Below are 24,829 nucleotides of genomic sequence, written 5' to 3'. Positions count from 1 at the left end.
TCTTTTGTGAACTCTGAGCTCACTGGATTGCAGATGATTTCATTTTAAATTTTTTGCTTGCCTGGCCAAGAGCAGACTTTAAAGTGCCTGGGCAAATAGAGTTAAGTTTTGACCTGGCACCGAAACGGTTGTAGAGTCAGTGCCAGATATAGCTCCGTAGGGAGGGCATTCCAAAGGTATCGTACCGTCTCTTGGAAGAATGAGCCCTGTTTCTTCATCTCAATGGTATGTGTGCATTTGTGCAATGAGAGTTAACTGCTGTTTTCAATCTATGTACAATATTTCTATATTTTATTCAAAGGACAGGTGAGGCAATTGTGGAAAACTTTTGGGGAAAGTGTATTTCTGAGGCTTGATGGCTCAGAACACCACTTTTTTTTGGAGTAATACCATAATATTATATATCAATGGAAAGATAATTTCATGAAGAATGTAATGCAACAACGTTTGTTCAATAACTGTATTCTGTCAAAAGTTATAGCCAAATAACCAGAAAAAGGAAGCACAACTTGCTTAGGTTGATATGCAGTAGCTTTCCTTCATTTGAATGTAGCCAATGAGCATGAGTGTTTAGAGAGCCAATCAGGTGTTATGAGCCATCAAACCTCGGAAATACACTTTCTCCAAAAGGTTTCCACAATTTTGGCCACTAGTGTATAGAAGTTTGGGTTCCTCCACAGTAGCACCTTAGAGACCAACTATGGTAAGTTTGTCATTGGTATGAGCTTTTGTGTGCATGAACACTTCTTCAGAAATAGAAAAATTCCTTCCAGTAGCACCTTAGAGACCAAGTAAGTTTGTCATTGGTATGAGCTTTTGTGTGCATGCACATTTCTTCAGAATTTTAACAGTGAGTCTGTAAGTGACTGTGGAGGCCAATTCTGGATCCACATGTCCTTCCACAGTGGGGACATAGGCTTCTGGGCAGGAGTTGATCACGGCGAGAGTTTGCCAAGCGTGCCTTCCTCTTAGCGAGTTTCTCTCTTTTGTCCTGAGTTTGAGTGTCTTCAAAGCCCATGACACTTTTGGTAAAGGCTGTTCTCCAATTGGAGCGCTCGCAGGCCAGTGTTTCCCAGTTGTTGGTGTTTATAATACATTTTTAAAGATTTGCCTTGAGAGAGTCTTTAAAGCTCTTTTGTTGACCACTAGGCATTACGCTTTCCATTTTTCAGTTTGGAATAGAGTACTGTAGTTGCTTTGGAAGACGATAATCAGGCACCCGTACAACATAACCAGTCCAAAAAAGTTGAAAAATCACTGCTTTGCCACTGGTGATCTTTGCTTCTTCCAGTACACTGGTGTTAGTTTGCCAGTCTTCCCAAGTGATCTGTAAAATTCTATACAGGCATACTGCCTCTGACGATAATGTACGATGCTATTGTAATGTGTGATTGCCACTTAACGGTGGCAAAAAATATTCCTCCTTGCCTCTCTGTGCGTTTGGAGCCACCCAGAGGAAATCCTCTGCTGTTCCTGAAAATAGATAATCCACACCGTCCGAAATGGTGAATTCATTCTGTTAGGAGAGCTAAAAGGCAAAATCCTGAGGAAGTTAATAATTTCTTACGGAATTGCTGATCGCAGGAAAACAGGACTGAACTTGTTTTGCAAGTGAATTGTTTCAAAAACCACATTACAGGACGTTCTTCACACTGCATTGAGGGCTTGGTTTTTTTTGCCTACCTGGAAACGCGGCATTTGCACCGCCAAACGTTGCAGGGGGCACTTTGCAGGTGTTTGGCACAGTTTTAGAGTGAATCGGAGGATGTCAGAATTTTGGCAAAAACCGTGACTACTGTGGGGACAGCCTGAGTGCTACCGAGGGTGCCTGGCCAGCTGACCAAGGGAAGGAGGGGGGCAGAACAAGCACCCCTGCCATGCTGCCCATGTCCACGTCGCCACTAACTGCTGATGCTCGCTGCTCCTGCCTGGCTCGGAAGAAGGGGGTCAAGGGGCTGGGGCTAGACGGACCTGCTCCCCCACCCCACCCCACCAAAATAAAAACTTAGTTGGTCTTTAAGGTGCTACTGAAGGATTTTTTTTATTTTGCTTCGACTCAGACCAACACGGCTACCTACCTGTAACCCACCCCACTTGTTTCGCTCAGGTTGGCACCACAACCTCCTGGCACATGTGGGGAATGGATTCCCCGTGGAATTAACATACCACATCTTCTATGATGCCATTCTTAAACATGGCGGCCTCCCCTTCTTTCATTTGCTCGTGAAGCCACAATAGCCTCTGAGGCCTACCTGTCTTAGGAGCTAGGAGATAGAAAGGAAAATAAAAACAGAGGAAGACATTACAAATGGGAAATGTCCAGGAATCCAAAAGTCTAAACTCGAAGACCAAGGCTTAATCTCGCAGCAGGAGTCAGGATCCACCCTGGACCTCAACCTTCACGGTTGCCCCCCTGTGTCAAATTAAAGATTGTAAGCCCCTCGGGGCAGGAACCTCTTTCTCAAGGGTCACATGCAGGCTTGTTTTTAAACTTCTCAGGTTGCTGCCTGATTCTTTCTGAATTGGGTAGGAAGAGGGAAGGTGCAACATTAATGTTTAATGCTGTATTGTGTTTTTAATATTTGGTTGGGAGCTGCCCAGAGTGGCTGGAGAAGCCCAGCCAGATGGGTGGGGTATAAAGATATTATTATTATTATTATTATTATTATTATTATTATTATTATTATTATTATTAACACAATGGCACGCTCTCTCCCTGGCGCCGCTGCACCATCCCTCTGTTTCCCTCTCTCTCAGGTGAAATCTCCCAATGGAGAATAAATCATGAGCCACAGTGGGTTTTTCTTTTGCGAAAACAGATTGCAAGCAAACTTTATTATACCAGATGTAAACAAGGAGTTTTTGGTTCTTCTTCTTTCACAGAAATGTAACAAAGAGTGCTGTTGCTTATTGTTAACGTATACTGTCTCAGGTTATACGCTGTATCCTGTTCAGGTTCAAGGCTACTTTCTTTTACACAACTTTCATAGATAAGACTTCTCCACACACACTTCAGGAATTTAGGATTTCAACTGGACTGTTTCCTTACAGACCCCCAAATCCTTCTTGGCCTCGGAATCACTATTGCCCTTTCCTGTCATTCCCTCTGAGGACCCTTTTTCCTGCGAAATACCGTGTGGGACTGTGTCTTGTCTATTTTAACAGTGTTCTGCGATTCAGAACCTTAAAGCATATACTGAGAGCCCTTGGCACTCCTCTCAGCTCTACCACCTGTCAGACTAGAGATGGGAAAGCCTGGAAAAAACCCCGGGAAAATTGGGGGGAAAACAGTCCCCCCCATTTTCCCTAGGCCTGCCCATCTCTAGTCAGAACCCCCCTCACAGACCGAATGAATCTCTCACACAGTCTCTCACTCCACTCCAACTGCCTCCCTTGGAACTCTGGCCAATCAGAAGCTGTTGCTAGGTAACTGTTTGCTGGCAGGGGAAAGAAAAAAAAACACTCGGTGACTCAACAAACCTTTCTGTCACAGAAGGCAGCTGACTTCATAGCTGGACTTGCTCAAAACAAGGTTTTGCAGCCTCATTCCTAAGCTTTTTAGTTTTGCTGTCAAGGAGGGTTTTTTAAAACCCTGTTCAGCTCTGTTCAGGAGCAAATGCCAATTGAGTGCCCTATATTATAGGAATGCTTCCTTTCCATATCCCCCACCCTCATGTGCCACTAGTGCTAGCATGGCTGGGGGCCAGGCGCCTGCTGATGTCTCTGTTTTCTTTGCAAGGATGGAGCCTTTCCCCAGCGTTTAACTTGCTCTGGCCAAATCCCTGGAGAGACGTGACAACCCTCAGGTACTTGGGCGAGAGGGAAGGAAGGGGTCCTTGTGAAACGTGTTTGGGGAGTTGTAGGAACACTCTCCCCACCTGTGGCTTCCAGGGAGTGCTTTTCAGAAGCAATGCTCCCTCCAACTGTGGAAGCTGAGCATAGCGATCATGGATACAGTGGTACCTTGACTTACGAAGACGATCCGTTCCGCGGCGCTCTTCGGAAGTCGAATCCTTTGTAAGTCGAAGCGTCCATTTTGCGCGTGTGCAAAGCATGATTTTGTGCTTTGTGCATGCACAGACCGCGCGCATGGCGAAAATACTTCCAGGTTAGCGGACTTCGTAAGTCGAAACCTTCATAAGTCGAGGTACCACTGTAGTTGCCTTGGATAGGCCTCTCCTCCATGCAATTGTCTCACCCTCTTTGAAAGTCACCTCATCCAAGATGCTCTTGTAGGGCACCTATTTCTCCTTGGCTTCCTTACTCCTGCAAGGAGGCGGCTCTGCTGAGAATGGCTGTGTGTTGTTGTCCTCGCACCCTCAACACACTAGAGCAGGGACGTCCAACTCCCAAGGGACTGCGATCTATTTACAGAAAAAAATACTGCCAGTGATCTACCATTTTTTTGGGGGGGGGAGAGTCAAAGTTGTTCACCTTTTTTTAGGGGGGCAGGTCGAAGTTGTTGACGGCAGGGCAAAAAAGGCAGCTAAAGCTCCGTCTTCTGTTCTAGCGATCTTGCAAAAATGAAAAACACCACTAGGGGGCGGGGGGCAGATAAATTCCTTCTACAGCTCTTCTTCCCTCCACCGCAACTCAACATCTTTCATGCTATTAGTTATTTAACATTGTGCCTTGTATTAATCAATATATAATCATTTCTAATTTTGCCTTTAGTTTGAATCCTCTTTTCATACTTCTTCTATGCATATCCATATGTTATCCTTAGAACAGTGCTTTTTCATATAATCTTCAAAACATTGCCATTCCTTCCTTAAATTCTGGTTGGACTGATTTCTTATGGCTGCCGTTAATTTAGCCAGTTTTATAAATTCGCATAATTTACTTATCCAATCTTCTTTGGTGGGGATGATATCTCCTTTCCAATTTCTAGCAAGTAATAATTTGGCTGCGGCTGTGGTGTATAAAAATTCTGTAACCTTTTCTTATCCTGAATGCCCAATAAAATGCCCAATAAAAATGCCTCAGGTTTCTTTTCTATAGAAATTTTGAACATCTTTTTTATTTTTTCGTGGAGACCCCCCCAAAAAACTCTTAACTTTCTCACAGCCCCACCATGCATGAAACATTGTCCCCTCTGCTTTATTACATTTCCATCATAGATTGGATTTTAGTTTATAAAACTAAAACATTTTCATCAGGATTTCCTTGAATTACAAGTGGTAAATCTGGAGGTGAAAACACCGTGTTTCCAGGTAGGCCAAAAAATGAGCCTTAATCAACGCCGCGACCCGCGGGTCACGATTTTTCCAAAATTCCAACATTGAGATTCACTCGAAAACTGTGCCAATCACCTGCAAATTGGATATTTCTAATCTATGTTTTCATCTTTTTTTTTAAAAAAAACAACAACCTTGTATTTCATGTCAATCCTTTGGAACTTTTAAAAGTTATGATTGATATGGCTGTTCTTAAGGATCTGTCAATAAAATACCAAGGTTTTACAACAACAACAACAACAACAACAACAACAACAACAACAACAACAACAACAACCCAATAGTATGATGGGCATAGGTGCTCTTAATGTTCCGAACTGCCAATTCTTAAAAGTGTAGGGAAACAGGACCAATTCCATGTTCAGAAACAGCATGTGAATACCAGACTAGGAACCTCTAAAACTGTAGCTTCCTTCCCCTGTCTCATTTCCTCGTTTCAAGTTCAAGAAGTTGAGCAACCCTGGATTTCACCCCGCTGCAGAAATCCAAGGCTGTCACAGGAAAAAAACACCTTGCACACAAGAATCGAATTGCACAATCTATGCACTGGGCTTGACCATGTGAAACGGGTTGCGGTTTTCTTTTCCTTGTGATCAGGGCGGAGTAAAATCATTCTGTCTTAAATGACTTGAGTAGGATTGACATGTTAAATATGGCTTCTTCCACATTTGACATCATAATAGCCTTCTGAATGATCTCAAATTTCAGATCCGCCTATGTTGCAAGGCTTCCAGAAACACTTTTGTCAAAATCTAGATGCCACTAGATCCCAGAAGCCAAACCTCTGTTGTTTCATGAACTGAACTGGAACAACAACACTCCTTCTCTGCCCTAAACCCTTCCTGTTCTTTGCTTGTAGGTTATTTTCACTAATATCTACATTTTTAAATGCACCCCCCCAATATATGCATTATTGTGAACATTGTTTGGAGAGGTGTGTTGCAAAATTTGGAAAAGTGTGGATTTCAAAGGAAAGCTTTGTTTTAGTTCACATAGTGTTTCAGAAAGGGCAAAGTCAACAGATTTGGCTTCAAATGTGTACTGGACTGAATTTCTCCTCCATTTCAGTAACTATTATTTAGTCTAATAGCTGATCATTTATATATTGTGAGCTGTAAAAATGTGGTGTATTCAAAAATTGCCAATTCACTGTGTCTGTAATTTCCCCCAGGCTTCTTTTGCTGCTGTGACTGTTTTTATCAGGCAAATAATGCAATATTTTCAGAGCCATATGCTCTCTGAGAATTGGCCGTAATACTCATCTTTCTCCAATTTGTTTTTAAAAGTACAGATAACGCCACAGGATGGGGAGCGTAGTAGCAGAAAAAACAGGCACTGGACTATAAAGCTGAGAGAGTATAATAGATCTTTCAAAACGTTAAAATAAAAAGGTTCTATCAAACCTTCGGACCTCCCTCCTCCCTCTTTTACCGGTGTCTATCTGTTATATATTAATAGTTTCCAAAGTTCTTTTCACATTGCAAGTGTCATTGCATCCCTGCCAATGATTTTAACAGTTTACAGTGGTCTTTTAAGTATGTTAAAAAGTTATTCCAGTCTTTTAGAAATACTTGATCTTCCTGGTTTCTGATCTTTCCCGTCAGTCTCTCCATCATTCTTCTTCTTCTTCTTCTTCTTCTTCTTCTTCTTCTTCTTCTTCTTCTTCTTCTTCTTCTTCTTCTTCTTCTTCTTCTTCTTCTTCTTCTTCTTCTTCTTCTTCTTCTTCTTCTTCTTCTTCTTCTTCTTCTTCTCTCTCTCTCTCTCTCTCTCTCTCTCTCCCCCCCTCTCTCTTAAAAATCCTACAACTCCTCTAAACATTTCCAAAATTGCCCACAGTCATTGGAAAAATACGTGGTTGCATTCTTTATCTGTCTTTGCATTCTTTATCTGTCTTTCTTTCTGTACATCAGTTGCTACCAACTTGCATTGATTGGTACAAAGAGTCATTTGGAACCAAAAACATTGTGATGGGAACATTGTATTGACCATCTGGATATGAAAATATTGCTCCATAATCATGCATTTGTTGAAATGCAGGGCGTTTCCTTATATAAGGGCTTGGTACACACTTCCATTATTTCTTCACCCAGTGTGTACTCTGACAGCTGGTTTGGGAAGAGAGCAGCATTCAAAATTCCCATTGTTCTGGGCGCATTTTGCGACGGGGAATTTCATTAGCGCAAGCCATTTCTGAGCTCTGGGCGTAGTACTGCACCTAAGATTTCTGATTAAAACTGCAGAGTAGAAGGAAAGGAGGACCTTTTTCTGCCTCCCCATTCCCAGCTACTCTCTGAAGACCCTCTTAAGCAGGCATCCCCAAATTTCGGCCCTCCAGATGTTTTGGACTACAATTCCCATCTTCCCTGACCACTGGTCCTGTTAGCTAGGGATCATGGGAGTTGTAGGCCAAAACATCTGGAGGGCCGCAGTTTGGGGGTGCCTGCTCTTAAGAATATTAGGGGGTTGGACAGGGGAAGGACTAGACCATTTGATAGATGCACCGCATAAATATCTCTGCCATTTCGATGCTTTTTGCAGATACTCTGCTGGCTCTGATGTGTGCTGTTGCTATGACAAGACTGGGTAGTATATTAGAAGCCTCTGGTTGATCGATGAACCAAACCATCTGAGAGCAGCGAGTTGGGAGGAGATGTATTTATTTAACGTCAAAGCTTTCCTGGGCATTGTCCAAGAGCCGCCAGCTGCCAGAATCAATTAATCATTTCCATAACTGCTATCGGTGTGCTGCGGCTCGTCCGAGGGCAACAAGTGTGCTTTAAAAATAGGACCAGTGGTAGCTGTGTTACCGGTATAAGGAAAACTGCTCCCTATACCTTAAGGGTTATTTCAGAGCCCATATAGGGTCGTTGAGGGTAGGAGGAAATAACAGAAGCCAACCAGAGTATATTTGAGAAGCAAAGCGGCCAGTAAGCCTGATCTTTATTCGAAGAACTGTTGCAACGGGGTCCTAATAATAATAATAATAATAATAATAATAATAATAATAATTTTTTATTTATACTCCGCCCATCTGGCTGGGTTTCTCCAGCCACTCTGGGTGGCTCCCAGCAGAATATTAAAAACACAATAAAACACCAAACTTTAAAAACATCCCTAAACAGGACTGCCTTCAGATGTCTTCTAAAAGTCAGATAGTTGTTTATTTCCTTGACATCTCATGGGAGGGCATTCCACAGGGCGGGCACCACTACCGAGAAGGCCCTCTGCCTGGTTCCCTGTAACCTCACTTCTCACAGGGAGGGAACCACCAGAAGGTCCTCAGGGCTGAATGATGGGGGTGGAGACGCTCCTTCAGGTATACTGGGTCGAGGCCGTTTGCTTTAAAGGTCAGCACCAACACTTTGAATTATGCTCAGAAACGTACTGGGAGCCAATGTAGGTCTTTAAGAGAGTGGAGCAATGGGTGTGACCCTTACCTTTGTACAGCAGGTTACCTTCCAGCCCTGAAAAAGTCAGAAGCGTCTGCAAACACACATGACCCCCCTCTCTCCATCCTCTTTCCAGGAAAGCAAAAGTATCCAGGGAGGTTGTGGTCTGTTGGAAGGGTGTATGGCTTGCAGAGAGTCCCGAGGGCCAAACAGGGTCACATTTGGCCCCCGACCCTGAGGTTCCCCACCCCTCTGATATAGATATGTATCTCAGCTACATCTTCTCTATCTCTATTCTTTTATTGAACTTCGTGTTCAGTAGAAATCTGTGTGTGTTGCTACCAACAATGTCTTATCTGTATTTTGTAGTTAATTATTGAACAAGATTTCATTTATCCTAGGTGTATTTGGTTTTACTGATGTTTTTATAGAATTATTGCCTTGGGTGGATACGCTGCTGACAACTTATGTTCTCCAGTTTAACCTTTGAAGTTCTCATTTATTTATTTTTTGGTCACGCAAAGATTTTCATTTATTTTTTATTTTTACTGAGAACACAACACGGAAGCAATCTCATTTTGGCAGGGCTCAATCACAAATCCGTCATCCACATGGAAACTTCAACTATGGAGGTACAGTGATACCTCAGGTTAAGAACTTAATTCGTTCTGGAGCTCCGTTCTTAACCTGAAACTGTTCTTAACCTGAGGTACCACTTTAGTTAATGGGACCTCCCGCTGCTGCTGCGTGGTTTCTGTTCTCATCCTGAAGCAAAGTTATTAACCCGAGGTACTATTTCTGGGTTAGCGGAGTCTGTAACCTGAAGCGTCTGTAATCTGAAGCGTCTGTAACCCGAGGTACCACTGTACTGTAAATGGCGATAGGAACCAAAGTGTTTGTTTTGAGTCCCACGGGGGGAAACAATCTGGAGAGAATCAGAGCATGAAGCTAGAACCCTAAGCAACAGCTGATATGTATGGGCTAATAATAATAATAATAATATTCTAGGCTACAGTGTTGATCATTTCCATAGTTCGCAGCAGCAAATGTTTTGAACTGATAGCAATAATAATTGAATGAAGAGAGATTAAGAGCCATTTCTACTGAACGAAATTTGGATCAGGTGAGCATGGCTTGGGGAAAATGGCTTCAAGGGTTAAATTTGAATCCGAAATGGGCAAAGTTTGGCCCATGGGCTAGAAGTACCCCACCCTTGTGCTGCCTGATCCTTTTAGCCAGAGATGACAGAATATGGGTCCATCCTCATGCAGATCATGTGTTCCACCACTGAACAATGACCCCTTTTCAGAAAGGATCAAATTCAGTGAGTTTAGATCCTAATGGATCCTATGTCCTACAGAAAGGGGAGCCATTTAAATTATTATTATTTTAAATAAATTTATTTATTTGGTTTTTCAAATTAGAATTTTACAATCCCATATACAACATACAAACAAGCTTCCAAAGAATCTCCTGGACTTCCCTCCTCCCTTTTGTGGGTCCTATTGTTAATCATTTCCTCCTGCATCTTTTATAATAATCCAAATCTTTTACATCTCCATTATATCTAAAATTCACCATTAAACTACAAGTATTATTCCAATCCTACTAACGATTTTAACTATTTGCAATGGTTTTTATGATAAATTATAATTCCCCCCATTCTTTAATAACATTTTATATTCTTCCTGATTTCTGATTCTTCCAGTCATTTTTTGCCATTTTGGCATAATCCACCAACTTAATCTGCCATTCTTCTCTGCTCAGGACTTTATATTATTTGCATCTCTGGGCCAATAACATCTGGGCAGCCGTAGTCACATACATAAATAGTCTTTTCTGCACCACTGAGATTTCGTCACCTACAATTCCTAAAAGAAACGCTTTGGATATTTTTTTTAAGAAAAAGTTATTTTAAACATTTTTTTCCAATTTTAGACCCATTTAAATTACGGAACCTAATTTAGTTAGTCGTGTCATTAACATCCATGGGTCTACTTTGAGTAGGACTAGCGCTGAATATCACCCAGAATTTCCACAGCAGAAAGGTCTCCCCACCCCACCCCAATTTAAAATAGCTTCTTCTGCTTTGCCCATTTGGACATTTCTGTTTCGAAATTAATTACCAGTGTATTTTCTCTACAGCAAAGAAGTAGAATCTATTATGCATGACTATATCTATAGCCCATCCAATTGTTAATGGAGTTGGGCAGACTTGATTCCTTTTTTTCGTAAGGTCTCTGGATGGAAAAGTACAAATGCAGCAATTAATGGCTTGCATTAGTGCCCTCCCAAGGAGACATATCAGAAGTCCTTTGAAGTTTGCCAAGGAAGCAAGCCTCGACACTTCTAAAAATGGACCCCATCTAATGTCTGGAGACAGTGTAAGATTTATCTGCAGAAGTCTGGGCACTGAGCGATTGTGGCTGCAACCCAGTTTTATCCTAGCTAATTGCACCATCATATCTGCACGAAGAAACGGAGACGGCACAGAGGCAAAAAAGCTGGTGTTTGGAGATCTGACAGTCTGCACAACTACCTTCTGCACAGATAAGCCTCTGGGGAGTTAGTTAGATCAAGACTTGAGTCCACCTCCAACAGGAAATGTGAGACTTCCTGAGTGCAACTTTTTGCTGCTTCAAGAGCTACCGTGATGCTGTACATGCACATGCAAATAGAGAGCAGATTTCACAGATGGGTGCAACCGTCCAGCAAACTAGGAAAAAGAACAAATGCAGCTTTCCAAGCATTTTTAAATTTTGTTTCGACTCAGACCAACACGGCTACCTACCTGTAACTAGAACTAGAACTATGGAAGGCACCACATTGAGCCGCATGAAATGGAAGTCCATCATCCTCACCAAGAATACATAAGGGTCTGGTGACTTCTGTTTCAGTGTATCTGATGAAGTGTGCATGCACACGAAAGCTCATACCAAAATAAAAACTTAGTTGGTCTTTAAGGTGCTACTGAAGGAATTATTTTATTTAGCTTCCCAATAGTGGGCCTCCCTCCATGATGTGAGCTCTGCTTTGCAGCTTGTGGTTTTTTTCCCATTTATTAATGTTTATGCCCAGTTTTCAGCCAATATTGCTTTCTGCAGCAGTTTACAGCAATTAAAACCATAAAAATACAGTACTGTATTAGAACCTAGGGGACCACATGGGTATGTGTGTTCACAGCCGTCTCTTTTGTTCTAGACATGTATGTCTAGACGACCATTTTTACCACTGTCATCATTTTACAAAGGTCTATGCTCAAGGCAATGCAGCCGCAAATATTCATATAACCAGGTTTTAAATCTGGCCTAACCCTGATGGACCAGAGCAAAGATCTGTTTAATACAGGATTCTGTTCCTCAGACCTTAGTTGTTGGCTGGCATCTTTCTGTCTTGCGAGAAGCCAAGAGGTTGCAGTGCCTGCTGTGGCTGCAGAGACTGTTAAGGGAGATACATGTTTTGTTGCAGCTGGGGCAGATGAAGGTGTCCGGTTGTGCAGACGTTTCTTCTTCTCTGCATTTCTCCCAGTCATTCCTCCTTTGGTCACTGCTATGGATGCACGATCAGAATGTCTGGGACCCAGGTGGCGCTGTGGTTAAACCACTGAGCCTAGGGCTTGCTGATCAGAAGGTCGGCGGTTCGAATCCCTGTGACGGGGTGAGCTCCCGTTGCTTGGTCCCAGCTCCTGCCAACCTAGCAGTTCGAAAGCACGTCAAAATGCAAGTAGATAAATAGGAACCGCTACAGCGGGAAGGTAAACGGCGTTTCCATGTGCTGCTCTGGTTTGCCAGAAGCGGCTTTGTCATGCTGGCCACATGACCTGGAAGCTATACGTCGGCTCCCTCGGCCAATAATGCGAGATGAGCGCGCAACCCCAGAGTCGGTCACGACTGGACCTAATGGTCAGGGGTCCCTTTACCTTTACCTTTATGGATGCACGATCAGAATGTCTGTCTCCCGGCACTGAAGCCGCCTGCCAGGGATTCCCGCACAGCGAGCTTAATGTTGCCATCCTTCATGTCACAATTGCAGACATCTTTGTGATGCACAGTCGGTCTGCCAACGGGCCTGGCGCCTGGACCCATCTCCTTGTACATCCTTGGGGATCCTGCCATCTTCCATTCCATTCCAAGCCAGTGTAGACATCACTGAGACAGGAGTGCAAACATGCTGGGAATGTGTTCCCCAAACCAGCCATATGCCTCTGGGAGGCTCAGAAGCAGGACATGCAAGCAACAGGTTCCCCCGGCCACTTGTCATTTGCCACCAGCATTTGTATTCAGAGATAGAACTTCTTTCTTCAGATGCAGTCCATTTAGTTTTCATGGCCAATTGTTGTACCTGCCATTAAGTTAACTTTTTTTTTAAAAAAAATTGGAGCCAGCCACCCATCACCACATATTGTGGTAGCCAATTCTGCAAATTCATTGTGCGCTGTATAAAGGAGCACTTTCTTTTGCGTATCTAGAATCTACTGCCAATCAATTTTATTGTGTAGTCTTCAGATTGGGTGCTATGAGAGAGAGAATGAAAGAAAACCCCAGACCTCTCTCCCATTATTTTCACATGATTCATAATTTTATGGCCATGGATCATCTTCTCCTTCGCATTAGGACATAGTTTGGTTCAGATCCCACTCTTCTACAGTATATTTTTTCACAATATTTTCACCTATGGGTGAACCAACTACAGTGTTACCTCGACTTACGAACGACTCGACAACCGAATTTTTCGACTTACGGATGGGGCAAATGGCCGCACGCTTACGAATTTCTCGACATCTGAACGGAAACCATGGCGGTTTTAGATAGGGTTTTTTCGACTTACGAATTTTTCCGTTTCCAATGCATTCCTATGGGAAATCGCGTTTCCAATGGCGCTTTTCGACTTACAAATTTTTCAACCTACGAAGGTGCCTTCGGAACGGATTAAATTTGTAAGTCTGTATACCGTTCTTCTTTTAAAATGATGTTAAATATTCTAAAGAGGTTGGGGTTATGGTTAGACCAGTGGTTCCCAACCCTTCTTTTTTTTGGCCATGCCCCACCTAAGCATCTCTAATATCCTGATGCCACTCTCCCCGGTGACATATATTTTTTATTATTCAAAAAGGGAATTCCTATTCACGTGGAAGAAGCCTAAAAGGCCACTCGCTGTTAATAACTCATTCTCGAATTGCCCCCCTTAAAAATCAAATTGCCCCCTGTGGGGCGTGTGCCTCACGTTGGGAACCACGGGGTTAGACTGAATGGGCTTTGGGATCTTCTGCAATCCTGTGATTTTATAGCTGTAAAATGGAATTCTGTTGGATAAAGGGGACTGCCAAAATGGTCAAACCAGTTAGTTTGTGAAGGAAGTAGCCTCCCCAGGTTTGTGACACATCTGCTTTGTAATGTAAGCTAGGGCAAAGTGTTGCCGCAGAAACTGATTATCTTTCTGCAAGGTGAGTGGAAAGGAACATGCCTTTCTCTCCCCTACCTTCCCTAGGTGGAGGTGATGTCAGCGGGAAATCTAAAGAAGACAATAGAACTCACCTGGAGCAAGCCTCATCTTGATCTGGGAAGAGAAATACAGAGGCTTTCTTGCTATGGCCTTGATGCCCCCCCCCTAGAAACCCTAAAATCTGTTAATGTTTGCACCCTTTCATCTTATGTTCAGCCTGCATAAATGTAAAAATATACCTTATATCAGTCTCCAGGGACCTCCATGCTAAAGAAACCAAGCCCAAGGTATGTATTGGCACCCCGAAACCTCCTAAATCAATAGATCTCCCCACACACTGTCAATTACAAAAAGTTTGTGAGGTTATTTCCTCCCCTGCAGCACGTAGGCAAACGAAACTCTCATGAGTCATTAGGCTAGCAGTGTGACAAGGGCACAGTTCCTTTAAGCACGCAGAGGAGGAAATGAAGTCTTGCTGAATTATAGTTGCTTTTACAAAAGCACACAGACATGGGGCAGCTGCAGCCTCGAACACCTGCCCCATAAAAGTGGTGCTGTGCACCCATATGATTACAAGTGTTCCTGGGGCTATTGGCCAAAGGACATTTTGCCCCATGGCTGCAGCCAGATAGGGGACGATAAGGTGCCTGTTTTTCCTGCCTCCCACATTGATCCTGTTTAATAATCCCAGGAGTGTGACAAACCACAAGCAATATGCTGCTCCAAACCATGACTTAGCTCATGGCAACATGGAAGGTTGGAGGAGAAGGGCAGCAACTGCCACCTCTTCTCCAGAAACCAGTCTGCCTGTGTATTCGCAGGGAGCCATGACTTGGCTTAGTGCGACATGCAAAACAGCCCATTGTCTCTCATATCTATTTATGTCTGTGCAACTTCTGTGACATTTATCCAGATCACCTTTATTTACAGCACCTGCATTTCAGTACAAGGAAGCTTTTCAGTCAAATTCTATGCATGGCAACATGAAATTAAGTCTGCATTCAATAGGACGCACCCCCAGGTTGCAGCAACCAGGTTGCAACCTGATATATTTCCCCAAAAAAGCCTGGAAAAAAACCTTTAGACCTTGCAGTGAGCTGCTCTTGAATTGCAGTAAGAATACTAAATTTAGAAACAATAAATCCCTTCCCAAACTACTTCTTCAGAAAGTGGTTCACTTTGAGTAGAGAAACCAATTGATTTTGGACCGAAAGGTCAACCAAGGATAATGGATAGTGTCAAGTCACATAGTTGTGATGCTCAGCTAGCTTTTAACGTTTTTCCTTTTTTATGAAAATGAAGAGTTGGTTCACCTAGCATGCTGGCAATTTAGCAATACCATAAGTGTGTTTGTCCACGTGGGAACATAAAATGTAACATATGAGACAAGATCCCATGTCTATGTCCTTACATGTGATATACCAGAGTATCAACTTGACTAAAATATTAGGGGGGGTGGGAGGTAAGCCCCACCCCACATAATTGATCACATGACACAGTGCACACACCCTATTTGAATGGCAATGCCCATTAACTGGGGGGCTGGCCCCCTCTAATATTTTATGGGGGGGGGGTTGAAGACCCCTCGCCCCCTAGGACTTGGCTCCCATCACATACTCAATTCCTGTTTTAGGTCTAATTTACATTGCAAGTATAAATTATACGCCTGCATTTTCTGAGTTCCAATCGGGTATGAAACCTTGTACTCTTAGTTAAGGGAACTGTGTTCAGGTGATCTATTTTCACTTTAAATAAGCATAAAAGAAGAATCCTATTGTACCAAGCCAATGGCTTGTCTAGACTAGCATCCGGACAGTATAATGGGCTATAATGAAGCACACAAACAGGACCAGAGTGCAACAGCTATCTCCCTCCAGCAGTTTCCAGCAACTGAGATTCGGAAGCATACTGTCTCTGGCAGTGGAGGAAGAACATTGCCCTTATGGCTAGTATGCACTCATAGCCTTATCGTGCATCGTGCAGAATAATATGCTCTATTCTGATGCAGGTCTAATCTGCTCCGTCAATCCAGCTGCAAGCTGATCGTTACAACCTAATTCCCACGAAGGTGTCATCTTGTGCTGAGCAACCGCCAGGGGACTTTGGGATAACTGTCCCACTCAAACTGTTTACAACTGTGAGCTTGGACTTGCAAACTGACTTTCCAGAAATCAGAATATGAGCCTGGCCTTGTAAGCAAACTCATTCAGGGTGGTGTGTTATCTACAGCTGTGCAGTGCCTCAATTCTGTTGAGTCATGCTTGCTTTTTTTTTTAATGAACCCTAATGTTAATGCTGCAGCTGTAGACGATAAACAGATAACATGTCACCAGCAACGTTCTCTCCCCCCCCCCCCGAAAATTAAAACATTGCAGTGGGGCAGGGAAGTACCTAAATAGAAGCCTGGAGGGGAAGGGAGCAGCATTGTCAGTTTGCAATTTTTAGTACAGAAAGTATTGATCTGATTTGTAGAGATCGTACCTCTTCTACTTAGCTCAAGAGTGTTCTGGAAGGTTTCTTTCTATGTGTAAGAAACTTCCCTAAACAGGGTTGCCTTCAGATGTCTTCTAAGAGTCAGATAGTTGTTTATTTCCTTGACATTTGATGGGAGGGTGTTCCACAGGGCGGGCGCCACTACCAAGAAGGCCCTCTGCCAGGTTCCCTGTAACCTCACTTCTCGCAGGGAGGGAACCACCAGAAGGTCCTCAGGGCTGAATGATGGGGGTGGAGACGCTCCTTCAGGTATACTGGGCTGAGGCTGTTGAGGGCTTTAAAGGTCAGCACCAACACTTCGAATTGTGCTCGGAACCCTACTGGGAGCCAATGTAGGTCTTTCAGGACTAGTGTTATGTGGTCTTGGCAGGAACTCTGCAACATGTTTTAAGTTTTTTCCTCCACACACATGAAAATAACCTCACCCAACCAGTCCACAGTTACCTGCCTTCTTACTGCTTGCCAGTCCAGGGGGGTAGTACTGCCTATCAGCTCCTTCTTCCTCAGTATCTGTTGCTCAGCTTGCTGCCCTTCCAGTCCCAGTGGGAACGAGTTACCACTGCAAGCCAGAGTTCTCTCTACTTCCGAATCAGAACTATTATTTAGTGCCTGCTTTGCTTGTGCTTCAGACATGCAACCTACAGCATGACACAAAGATCTAATTCTCTTAGTGACTTAGGGCTTACGTAATGGTTCTGCCAGACTTCTCCAATTTACAAGGAAGCCCCTTTCTTTTGCAAGGCAATGTTCTACCGGGTTTTTTTTTCTTTTGCAAAGCTGAATCTCCTTTGCCATTCCGTGCTAAAGTGGGAGGGTCGCACAACATGGAAAGTGGGTGGTGCTTGAAAGGTCACATTCTTCTAAAAATCATGTATATGCATGTGCAGCTTCACAGCTCTGCAGGCAGCCATCTCACCATTAACTTTCATAGGCACATATTTCCACTAATGGTGGGAATGTCAACCAGCGGCAGAATTTTAGAAGATGCCGTTCCTAGAAAGTACCATATTTTATTTTATTTTTAAGCAATTTATTAGATTTTCCAATTAAACACATTTAAACAAAAACAAACCACACATACAGTCACAAACACAACAACAACATAATAAACATAATGAACACAAAATTTCTCTTCTTAGCATCTTATCAATCATTACAATTTTCTTTGCTCTGCCGAGCTTTGACTTCCCTCCTTCCCCCCATTCAGTTTTCTTATTCACTCCTATCTCACAGTTCCTTTATTTCATCTACTTAAAGTCAGTTCGTAGGATTTATTTCAGTCCTGCAAGTGTCTTTAAATTTCTACAGTTCTCCTCCATATAGTCCACAAATTTACTCCAGTCCTTTTGGAACCTTGACTCTCCCTGGTTTCGGATCCTGTTAGTCAGTCTTGCTAATTCCGCATAGTCCATCATTTTCGTCTGCCACTCTTCAATCGTCGGTAACTCCTGAGTTTTCCATTTTTGGGCTAACAAAGTCCTAGCCGCAGTTGTCGCGTAGAAAGTACCATATTTTTCTGTGTATAAGACTCGCTCATGTATAAGACGGCGCCTATTTTTTTGAACCCAAAATTAAGAAAGCAACATTTTAAACGTCAAACAGGGCTGCGGGTGGGGTGAAACGTCAAACGGCGGCGGGTGGGGTGGGAGATCGCCAAAGTTTTTTGACTAATTATTTTAGCAAAAATACATTGTCTTATACATGGAAAAATACGGTGATTTAATAACAGAACAAGAAATTATACCAATCATTTCATTAGCATTAGTGGGTACATGGGGTGAGCCAAATGAATAAGATTTTGATTTTTTTTTTAAAAAAAAATGGCTGTGTTTAATGTCACCTGCCAGGATGGTTATCACAAGAAAACAGAAATATCCACAGGGATGGGAAAAAAAGATTATGGTATATAATTGTTTTAATTAAAAACAAATTAGGTATACCATGGTTTGCTGCTCTTGGGGCATACTGTATGTAACACAATGCTGTTTCTCCTTTGTGTATAATGTCATTCTGTGCTAAATGCCTGTGTGAGGTGCAGTAAAAAGTGGGAAGGTCACACAACACGTTATTTTTAAATTCACGTACAGCTTCCCACCTGTGACAACAGTTAAAGCACCTTAATGGAAAGGGCAAACTCTCTGCTGACTTTCATAGGTGGAGGAATAATGAAGATCGCAGGAAATGCCTGGGAGGGGGGAAATTTCACCCTGCCTGCAAGAACTCTGTTAGCCCAAGGGACTTTGTTCATGTGCATCTGTGACATTTTGCTCCCGCTGTTTTTCCTAGGAATATAGTCTTCCCCTTCTCATGCAGGTTAATGAAGGGATCGCTTTCTTCCAATGAAAGTTCATCAAAGGAGTTAGAAGAGACTGGATCCAGAGAAATGGCTGTCCCAGAACTCCTGCTGCTCTGATCAAATGGGGGCATTCCCTATATTTGCTTTGAAGCAAGACCAACACGTTAGGAGATAAGGAGCATAGATCTCCTGCACATAACCTGTAGTTTGGCTCCCAAGTGTATGACTATCCCACTAACATGCTATGAACTGGATTTAAAACAAGTGAATAGAATCAGAACGGAGAAGAATGACAAATAGACTGGGGAGATTATCACCGAAAATGAATAAAATAAAATAAAAACCAGGTGCCAATAATTACACCATTCAAAATGCTGGGTATTATTGATGCAATCAAAATATTATTATTTATTAAATTTGTACACTGCCCTTCATCCAAAGATCACAGGGCACTTCGTAACATAAAAATAAAAAATGCGAACACAAAATGCCATAATAAAACAAAAACAAAAAACCTCACTCCTACATTTAAAAAGCCATAGACCAGGCATCTCCAAACTGCAGCCCTCCAGATGTTTCGGCCTACAACTCCCATGATCCCTAGCTAACAGGACCAGCGGTCAGGGATGATGGGGATTGTAGTCCAAAACATCTGGAGGGCCGAAGTTTGGGGGTGCCTGCCATAGACTGTTAAACAGCCCAATGCCTGGTTGAAGAGAGACGTTTTCGCCTGGCACCGAATGTAAGGAAGGTGCCAAGCAAGCCTCCCAGGAGAGAGCATTTCACAAATGGGGAGCCACCACAGAAAAGGCCTGTTATTCTGTTGCCAGTTTCCAAACCTCTCTTGAAGGGCTTCAGATGATGATTGCAGGCAATGTTTTTTTCCTGGAGGGTACACATACTCCTAAACATTTTGTGAATCTTTGTACTTTTGTCCATTTACTGTTTCCCCTCCGATTTGAACTATACAATGGTGATTTTCTTGAGTCAAAATGAGAGTACCCCTAAACATTTTTGAGAGACAAAAGCACTGATTGCAGGGTCCTGGTTAGTTCAAATGCAGAGAGGCAATCTTTGAGTACAGCAGTTCCAAATATGAAGTCAAAATATGAAGGAAACATTTATGTTGTGGAACCAGTGCTTTAAAAATGTTTAGGGGGCACTCTCATTTTGACCCAAGAAAATCACCATTTTATAGTTCAAATTGGGGGAAATAAATACAGTAAATGGACAAAAGTACAAAGATGCACAAAATGTTTAGGGGTATGCGCACCCCTGCATCCCCCCAGAAAAAAAGCACTGGTTGGAACACATTTCCGGGTAAGTGTGCTTAGCTTCCTAGCTGTGTTTGCATGACCAATGGAAACAGTGTAAGAGCTATCAGAACACATCCTGAACTTAAGCATATTATGGTATGTTTGCTCAAGGTGAAAGCTATGTATACCCCTACAAACCCAAAAGGAAATTCCGTTTACTGTACTAACTTCACATTTCGATTCCAGGTTTATTGAAAATATATATTACAGTATTATTTCGGAGAAAAATAAGACAACACTTTTCAAAGTTCACATATAGATCGTCGGACACCGTGCTTCAGAGCAAACGTGGCTGTCGCAAGTGTGAGCCAACCTCTATTTTTGGACTGTGTGGATGTATGCACGGCAACTTACTAAGGCCAACAGCAAAGTCCTTAATCCAGAGTCCAAAAAATTGGAGGGAGACCCTAAAAATGTAGCAGAAGCATTTCCGCACACTGGTTTCGATAATCTAGTTTGTGCAGAAATGATTCCACTAGATTCATAGAGTGTCGCTTGGAGGGGGTGACACCTCATCGCTTCGTCATTTCTCGAACTGTCTCCAGCTCTTCGATGGGCTTCCATTGCTGGTTGATTGTTAGATGCTACCAGGCATTTTAAGACAAAAGGGGGGGGGGAGAGCAAAGTGTTAAAACAAACTCAACCCAAACTCAAAGCTTATCACGTAGCAATTTCTCCCCAAATACTGGTTATGTTGTAATAATATTAAAAATTTATTATTTATACCCCGCCCATCTGGCCGGGTTTCCCCAGCCACTCTGGGCGGCTTCCAACAAAACATTAAAATACAATCTATTAAACATTAAAAGTTCCCTAATTAAAAGCTTTCATTAATAAATAACAAAATAAAATAAAAAATCTCTAAGCTGTGTACAATGTAAAACCAACCAGTATCATTAGAACCAAAACCCAGTATCATTACAACAAAAAGACAACATGAACCCAGTGAAAATGCAGCAGTATAAAAGCATGCCCTGTCATCTGGAGCTGATGGGAGTTGCAGTCCAGCAAGATCTGCATTCATAATTTTCATAATCTACATTCATAATTTTCATTACACGGGCAGCTAACTGTAGAAGCAATTGTCCTTATTATATTGTTCAGATGAGCAGTTGAGCGTTTTGTATACCGTAGTACTCCTTTAAAAATATGGATTTTAATTTATTTTACCTGTTTCTATTTTATCTTGCTGCTAAGTCACTTTGAGACTATTTTTATTAAGGGACAAATAAATGCACTTAATCGTCATCATATAAACTACATATTTACTAAATGCAAAGCTTTTTTTCAGCCATTGCCATTATAAGAGCAAGGGAGGTGTTCATGGTGAGTTCTGGCACCTGATTTTCTAGAAAAATAGCACGGGAATGTAAATCTTTGTCGTAATTATGAGCATAATTTATCGCACTTTGAAACTGCCCTTCATCAAGAACGATCACATTGCAGTACACAAACATTAAAAGTGGCATTGGGCCCAGATCTTTATTATTTAGCCAAAAGCAATCAATTGTACAAAATAAAAGAATAAATTGCTCAGAGCATGATACAAACAAAAGTGTATATTTGGCTGAAGGGTGATTTCCACCTAGGTCATACAAGTAGATCCACTGACATAAATGAATCTATTCTGAGCAGCATTAATATTAGAGAGCATTCTATCCTTGTCTATGCAGAAGTACCGGTATGTCTTATTGCATTTTAATGAGGTTTACTCTCATGTAAGAGGGATTGGGATTGCAGCCTTAATAAAATAAAAGAATGGGACAAAGGAGGAAGGAGTGGGCACCCTGGTCATTTTCTTCATGGAGAAGTGACTCAAATTTTTTGAAAGCTGATAGAATACTAAATTATATTACAAAAAAATATTATATTGCCAGAGCAGTTTAAATTTTATGAGAAAAATTGAATAAAAGCAATAAAAAACAATTCCAATCAATTTTAATGTTCTTTTTGTTTTCGGCAGGTACAAGATTCCTTTGCTCAAACAAGGCTTATGGAAAAATGATTGCAAGGGTAGTAATTTACAAATTAGCTACTCTTTCCATAACCAAAATTTCCACTTGAAATAAGTTGCAGAATTTTGAAATACAGGTGCAAATAGTGCCTAATTCTGTCAACACATTAGCAATGATGAAAAAAACAAACAAACAAACACCCTGCTAATAGTTCTGTATAAAACCCCACCATTTATTTAGGGGCTAATTATTCTATAATAATTCATTTCTTGGTCAAGTATTTTCATTACCTTCTGGGGTTTGGTAGGGTCCACATATTGCCACGGCTCTGGGTCAGACTTGCTTAAACTAAAAATGAAATGATCAGAAATGACATCCTGTAATTGTATTTTTAAAGGTTTCTTTAAATAAAAAATTTGTTCATTTCTACGAAACAGGATCTTATAGCCCCGTTTTAAAAAAAACATCTACTTGGAAATAAAACTCCCGAATAAAAAGTTCAGCTAAGCTGAAGGAAGGATGCGCTTACATCACGTCGGGTTTTCTCAGCGCGTTCCAGCAAGCGAAGGTGGCTCCGACTCCAGCAAGACTCACAAACCCGATTAGAGGAATAAGCTGGAAGACAGAAGAAAGTCAGGTTTGCTTCCCCCCCTCCCCCCTTAGCAAGGTCTGGGCGATCCATAAGCAAATCCTTAAAAGTTAAGCCCCGTCTCTGCTCTCCAAAGATGCGCTTGGAAGAGATGGCGAGGGAGGAGGGGGAGATGCCTGGCCAAAAGCCTCTTTTCCCAGCGCCTCCTTAAAGACTTCTCCGTCCATCCCAAGGATGCTCCTGCTTCTCCTTGGCTCGATGCAGAGGACAAGCCAGACTCCATCCGTCTGGCACCACCATCCCTGCGTCTGCTCTTAAACTTACTTCCTTCTTCTTCATCAGCAGCTGGAAGAATCCATTGTTCGCCATGGTGACAAGCAGGCGCACACCTGGGAGTAAAACCAAGGTCCATCATCATCAGTCAGCATCCTGGGTACCACTCAGGGGGAGAGGGACCCGCATCCCTTGGCACTCCCCCTTCCCAATTTAATTCAGTACGTCCGTTCAGGTGCCACCCATACACACCCGCAATGATAACCCGGCTGTCTGGATCCGCACTGGAGTTCAGCAGGACGCAGCTTCCCCTTTATATAGCCCGCTAACGCCCAAAGGGCTGGATGTGTCCCAAGTCACGTAGTCCGGACGCGCAGGAACCGCACCGGGATCCTGCCAATAGGTTGCGCGTTGCGCAAGGGTGGGGCGCCCCCTGCTGGATTCGCGCTGCTGCGCTACTGGAGGAGGTAGCCTGGTTCCCACCCCGGTAACCGGAGGGAGATGAAGTGTCTTTCGTTGCAGGAAGGGATGGGGCACTTAGATTACCTGCCCCTCCCTTAAATTAATAGGCACGTTGGTTTTGGTTTTGTTTATATTGTGATTTTACATTTGTGAACCAGCCTGAGATCTAGGGTTGTCAAATAATCATAATAATAAATGTGCATTACTTCAACAAGTGGGGTTGCTCTTGCTGCTTCCGCCCCCTAAGTCTTGCTATGCTGGCACCACTCGCTGCACATGATAAGGGATGCGGGTGGTGCTGTGGTCTAAACCACTGAGCCTCTTGGGCTTGCCGATCAGAAGGCTGGTGCTTCGAATCCCCGCAACAGAGTGAGCTTCCGTTGCTCTGTCCCAGCTCCTGCCAACCTAGCAGTTCGAAAGCACATCAGTGCAAGCAGATAAATAGGTACCACTGCGGAAGGAAGGTAAATGGCGTTTCCATGTGCTCTGGCTTCTATCACGGTGTCCCGTTGCGCCCGAAGGGGTTTAGTCCTGCTGGCCACATGACCAGGAAAGCTGTCTGTGGACAAACGCCGGCTCCCTCGGCCTGAAAGCGGGATGAGCGCCACAACCCCATAGTCACCTTTGACTGGACTTAACCATCCAGGGGTCCTTTACCTTTTACCTACAGAATACAATGCTATATCTCCTTTGTTTATAATGCCATTTTGTGATAAATGCCCCTGCAAGGTGCGGTAAAAGGTGTGGGGTCACACAATGTGAAAAGTGGGTGGTGCGTGCGTGAGAGCTTACATTATTTTCTAAGATCATGTACGTGCATCAGCAGCTCCACACCAGTACACAGCTAATGTACATTAATGGAGAGAGCACATTTTCCTAGGTGGAGCGAGAATGAAGCCGCCCCCCCCCCCCAGAAATGGCCAGGTGGGAAATCTCACCTTGACAGAAAGGATGAGATAAACCTCTTGTGGTCAAGCGGTTGTTGCTGGAAGGGGGGGGGGAGATTCCTCCCTTCTCCGATCAAATGTTGATGCCCTGTATATTTGCTTTGAGGTTGGATGGCGGCTAACAGATTGAGGTTGAATCCTGACAAGACAGAAGTACTGTTTGTGGGGGACAGGAGGCGGGCAGGTGTGGAGGATTCCCTGGTCCTGAATGGGGTAACTGTGCCCCTGAAGGACCAGGTGCGCAGCCTGGGAGTCATTTTGGACGCACAGTTGTCCATGAAGGTGCAGGTCAGTTCTGTGTCCAGGGCAGCTGTTTATCAGCTCCATCTGGTACGCAGGCTGAGACCCTATCTGCCCGCGGACTGTCTCACCAGAGTGGTGCATGCTCTGGTTATCTCTTGCTTGGACTACTGCAATGTGCTCTACGTGG

At 43.0% G+C, this 24,829-nt stretch overlaps 1 protein-coding gene and 1 long non-coding RNA gene across 2 annotated transcripts; one reads left to right on the top strand and one right to left on the bottom strand.

Annotated features, from left to right (window-relative positions):
- The first annotated feature begins 113 nt into the window (after positions 1-113).
- On the top strand, positions 114-19,217 carry LOC148683638 (uncharacterized). The gene is made up of 2 exons (XR_015946891.1): positions 114-225; positions 18,848-19,217. It is a non-coding gene; the product is annotated as an uncharacterized LOC148683638 (long non-coding RNA).
- A 1,124-nt stretch (positions 19,218-20,341) lies between these two features.
- LOC118093308 (cytochrome c oxidase associated subunit FA4L3) lies at positions 20,342-23,276 on the bottom strand. Its single transcript, XM_035132335.3, has 5 exons — positions 23,243-23,276; positions 23,042-23,106; positions 22,658-22,743; positions 22,419-22,476; positions 20,342-20,757 (listed from the first exon to the last, which is right to left on the bottom strand). Exons 2-5 carry the CDS (start codon positions 23,084-23,086, stop codon positions 20,686-20,688), a joined length of 261 nt encoding a protein of 86 aa, XP_034988226.1. The 5' UTR covers positions 23,087-23,106; positions 23,243-23,276; the 3' UTR covers positions 20,342-20,685.
- Positions 23,277-24,829: the final 1,553 nt, after the last annotated feature.

Source organism: Zootoca vivipara, chromosome 13 (genome assembly GCF_965207765.1).
Source record: "Zootoca vivipara chromosome 13, rZooViv2.hap1.1, whole genome shotgun sequence".
Classification (NCBI taxonomy): Eukaryota; Metazoa; Chordata; class Lepidosauria; order Squamata; family Lacertidae; genus Zootoca; species Zootoca vivipara.
This window is presented reverse-complemented; position numbering and strand designations above follow the sequence as displayed.

What these genes read in the sequence shown, in the direction of transcription:
- LOC118093308 (XM_035132335.3), bottom strand. Translation starts at nt 23,086, where the DNA reads ATGGCGAACAATGGATTCTTCCAGCTGCTGATGAAGAAGAAGGAA. An exon ending in TGCTGATGAAGAAGAAGGAA is followed by an intron (nt 22,744 to 23,041) that starts GTAAGTTTAAGA and finishes TCTGTCTTCCAG; the next exon opens with CTTATTCCTCTAATCGGGTT. An exon ending in CTGAGAAAACCCGACGTGAT is followed by an intron (nt 22,477 to 22,657) that starts GTAAGCGCATCC and finishes TTTCATTTTTAG; the next exon opens with TTTAAGCAAGTCTGACCCAG.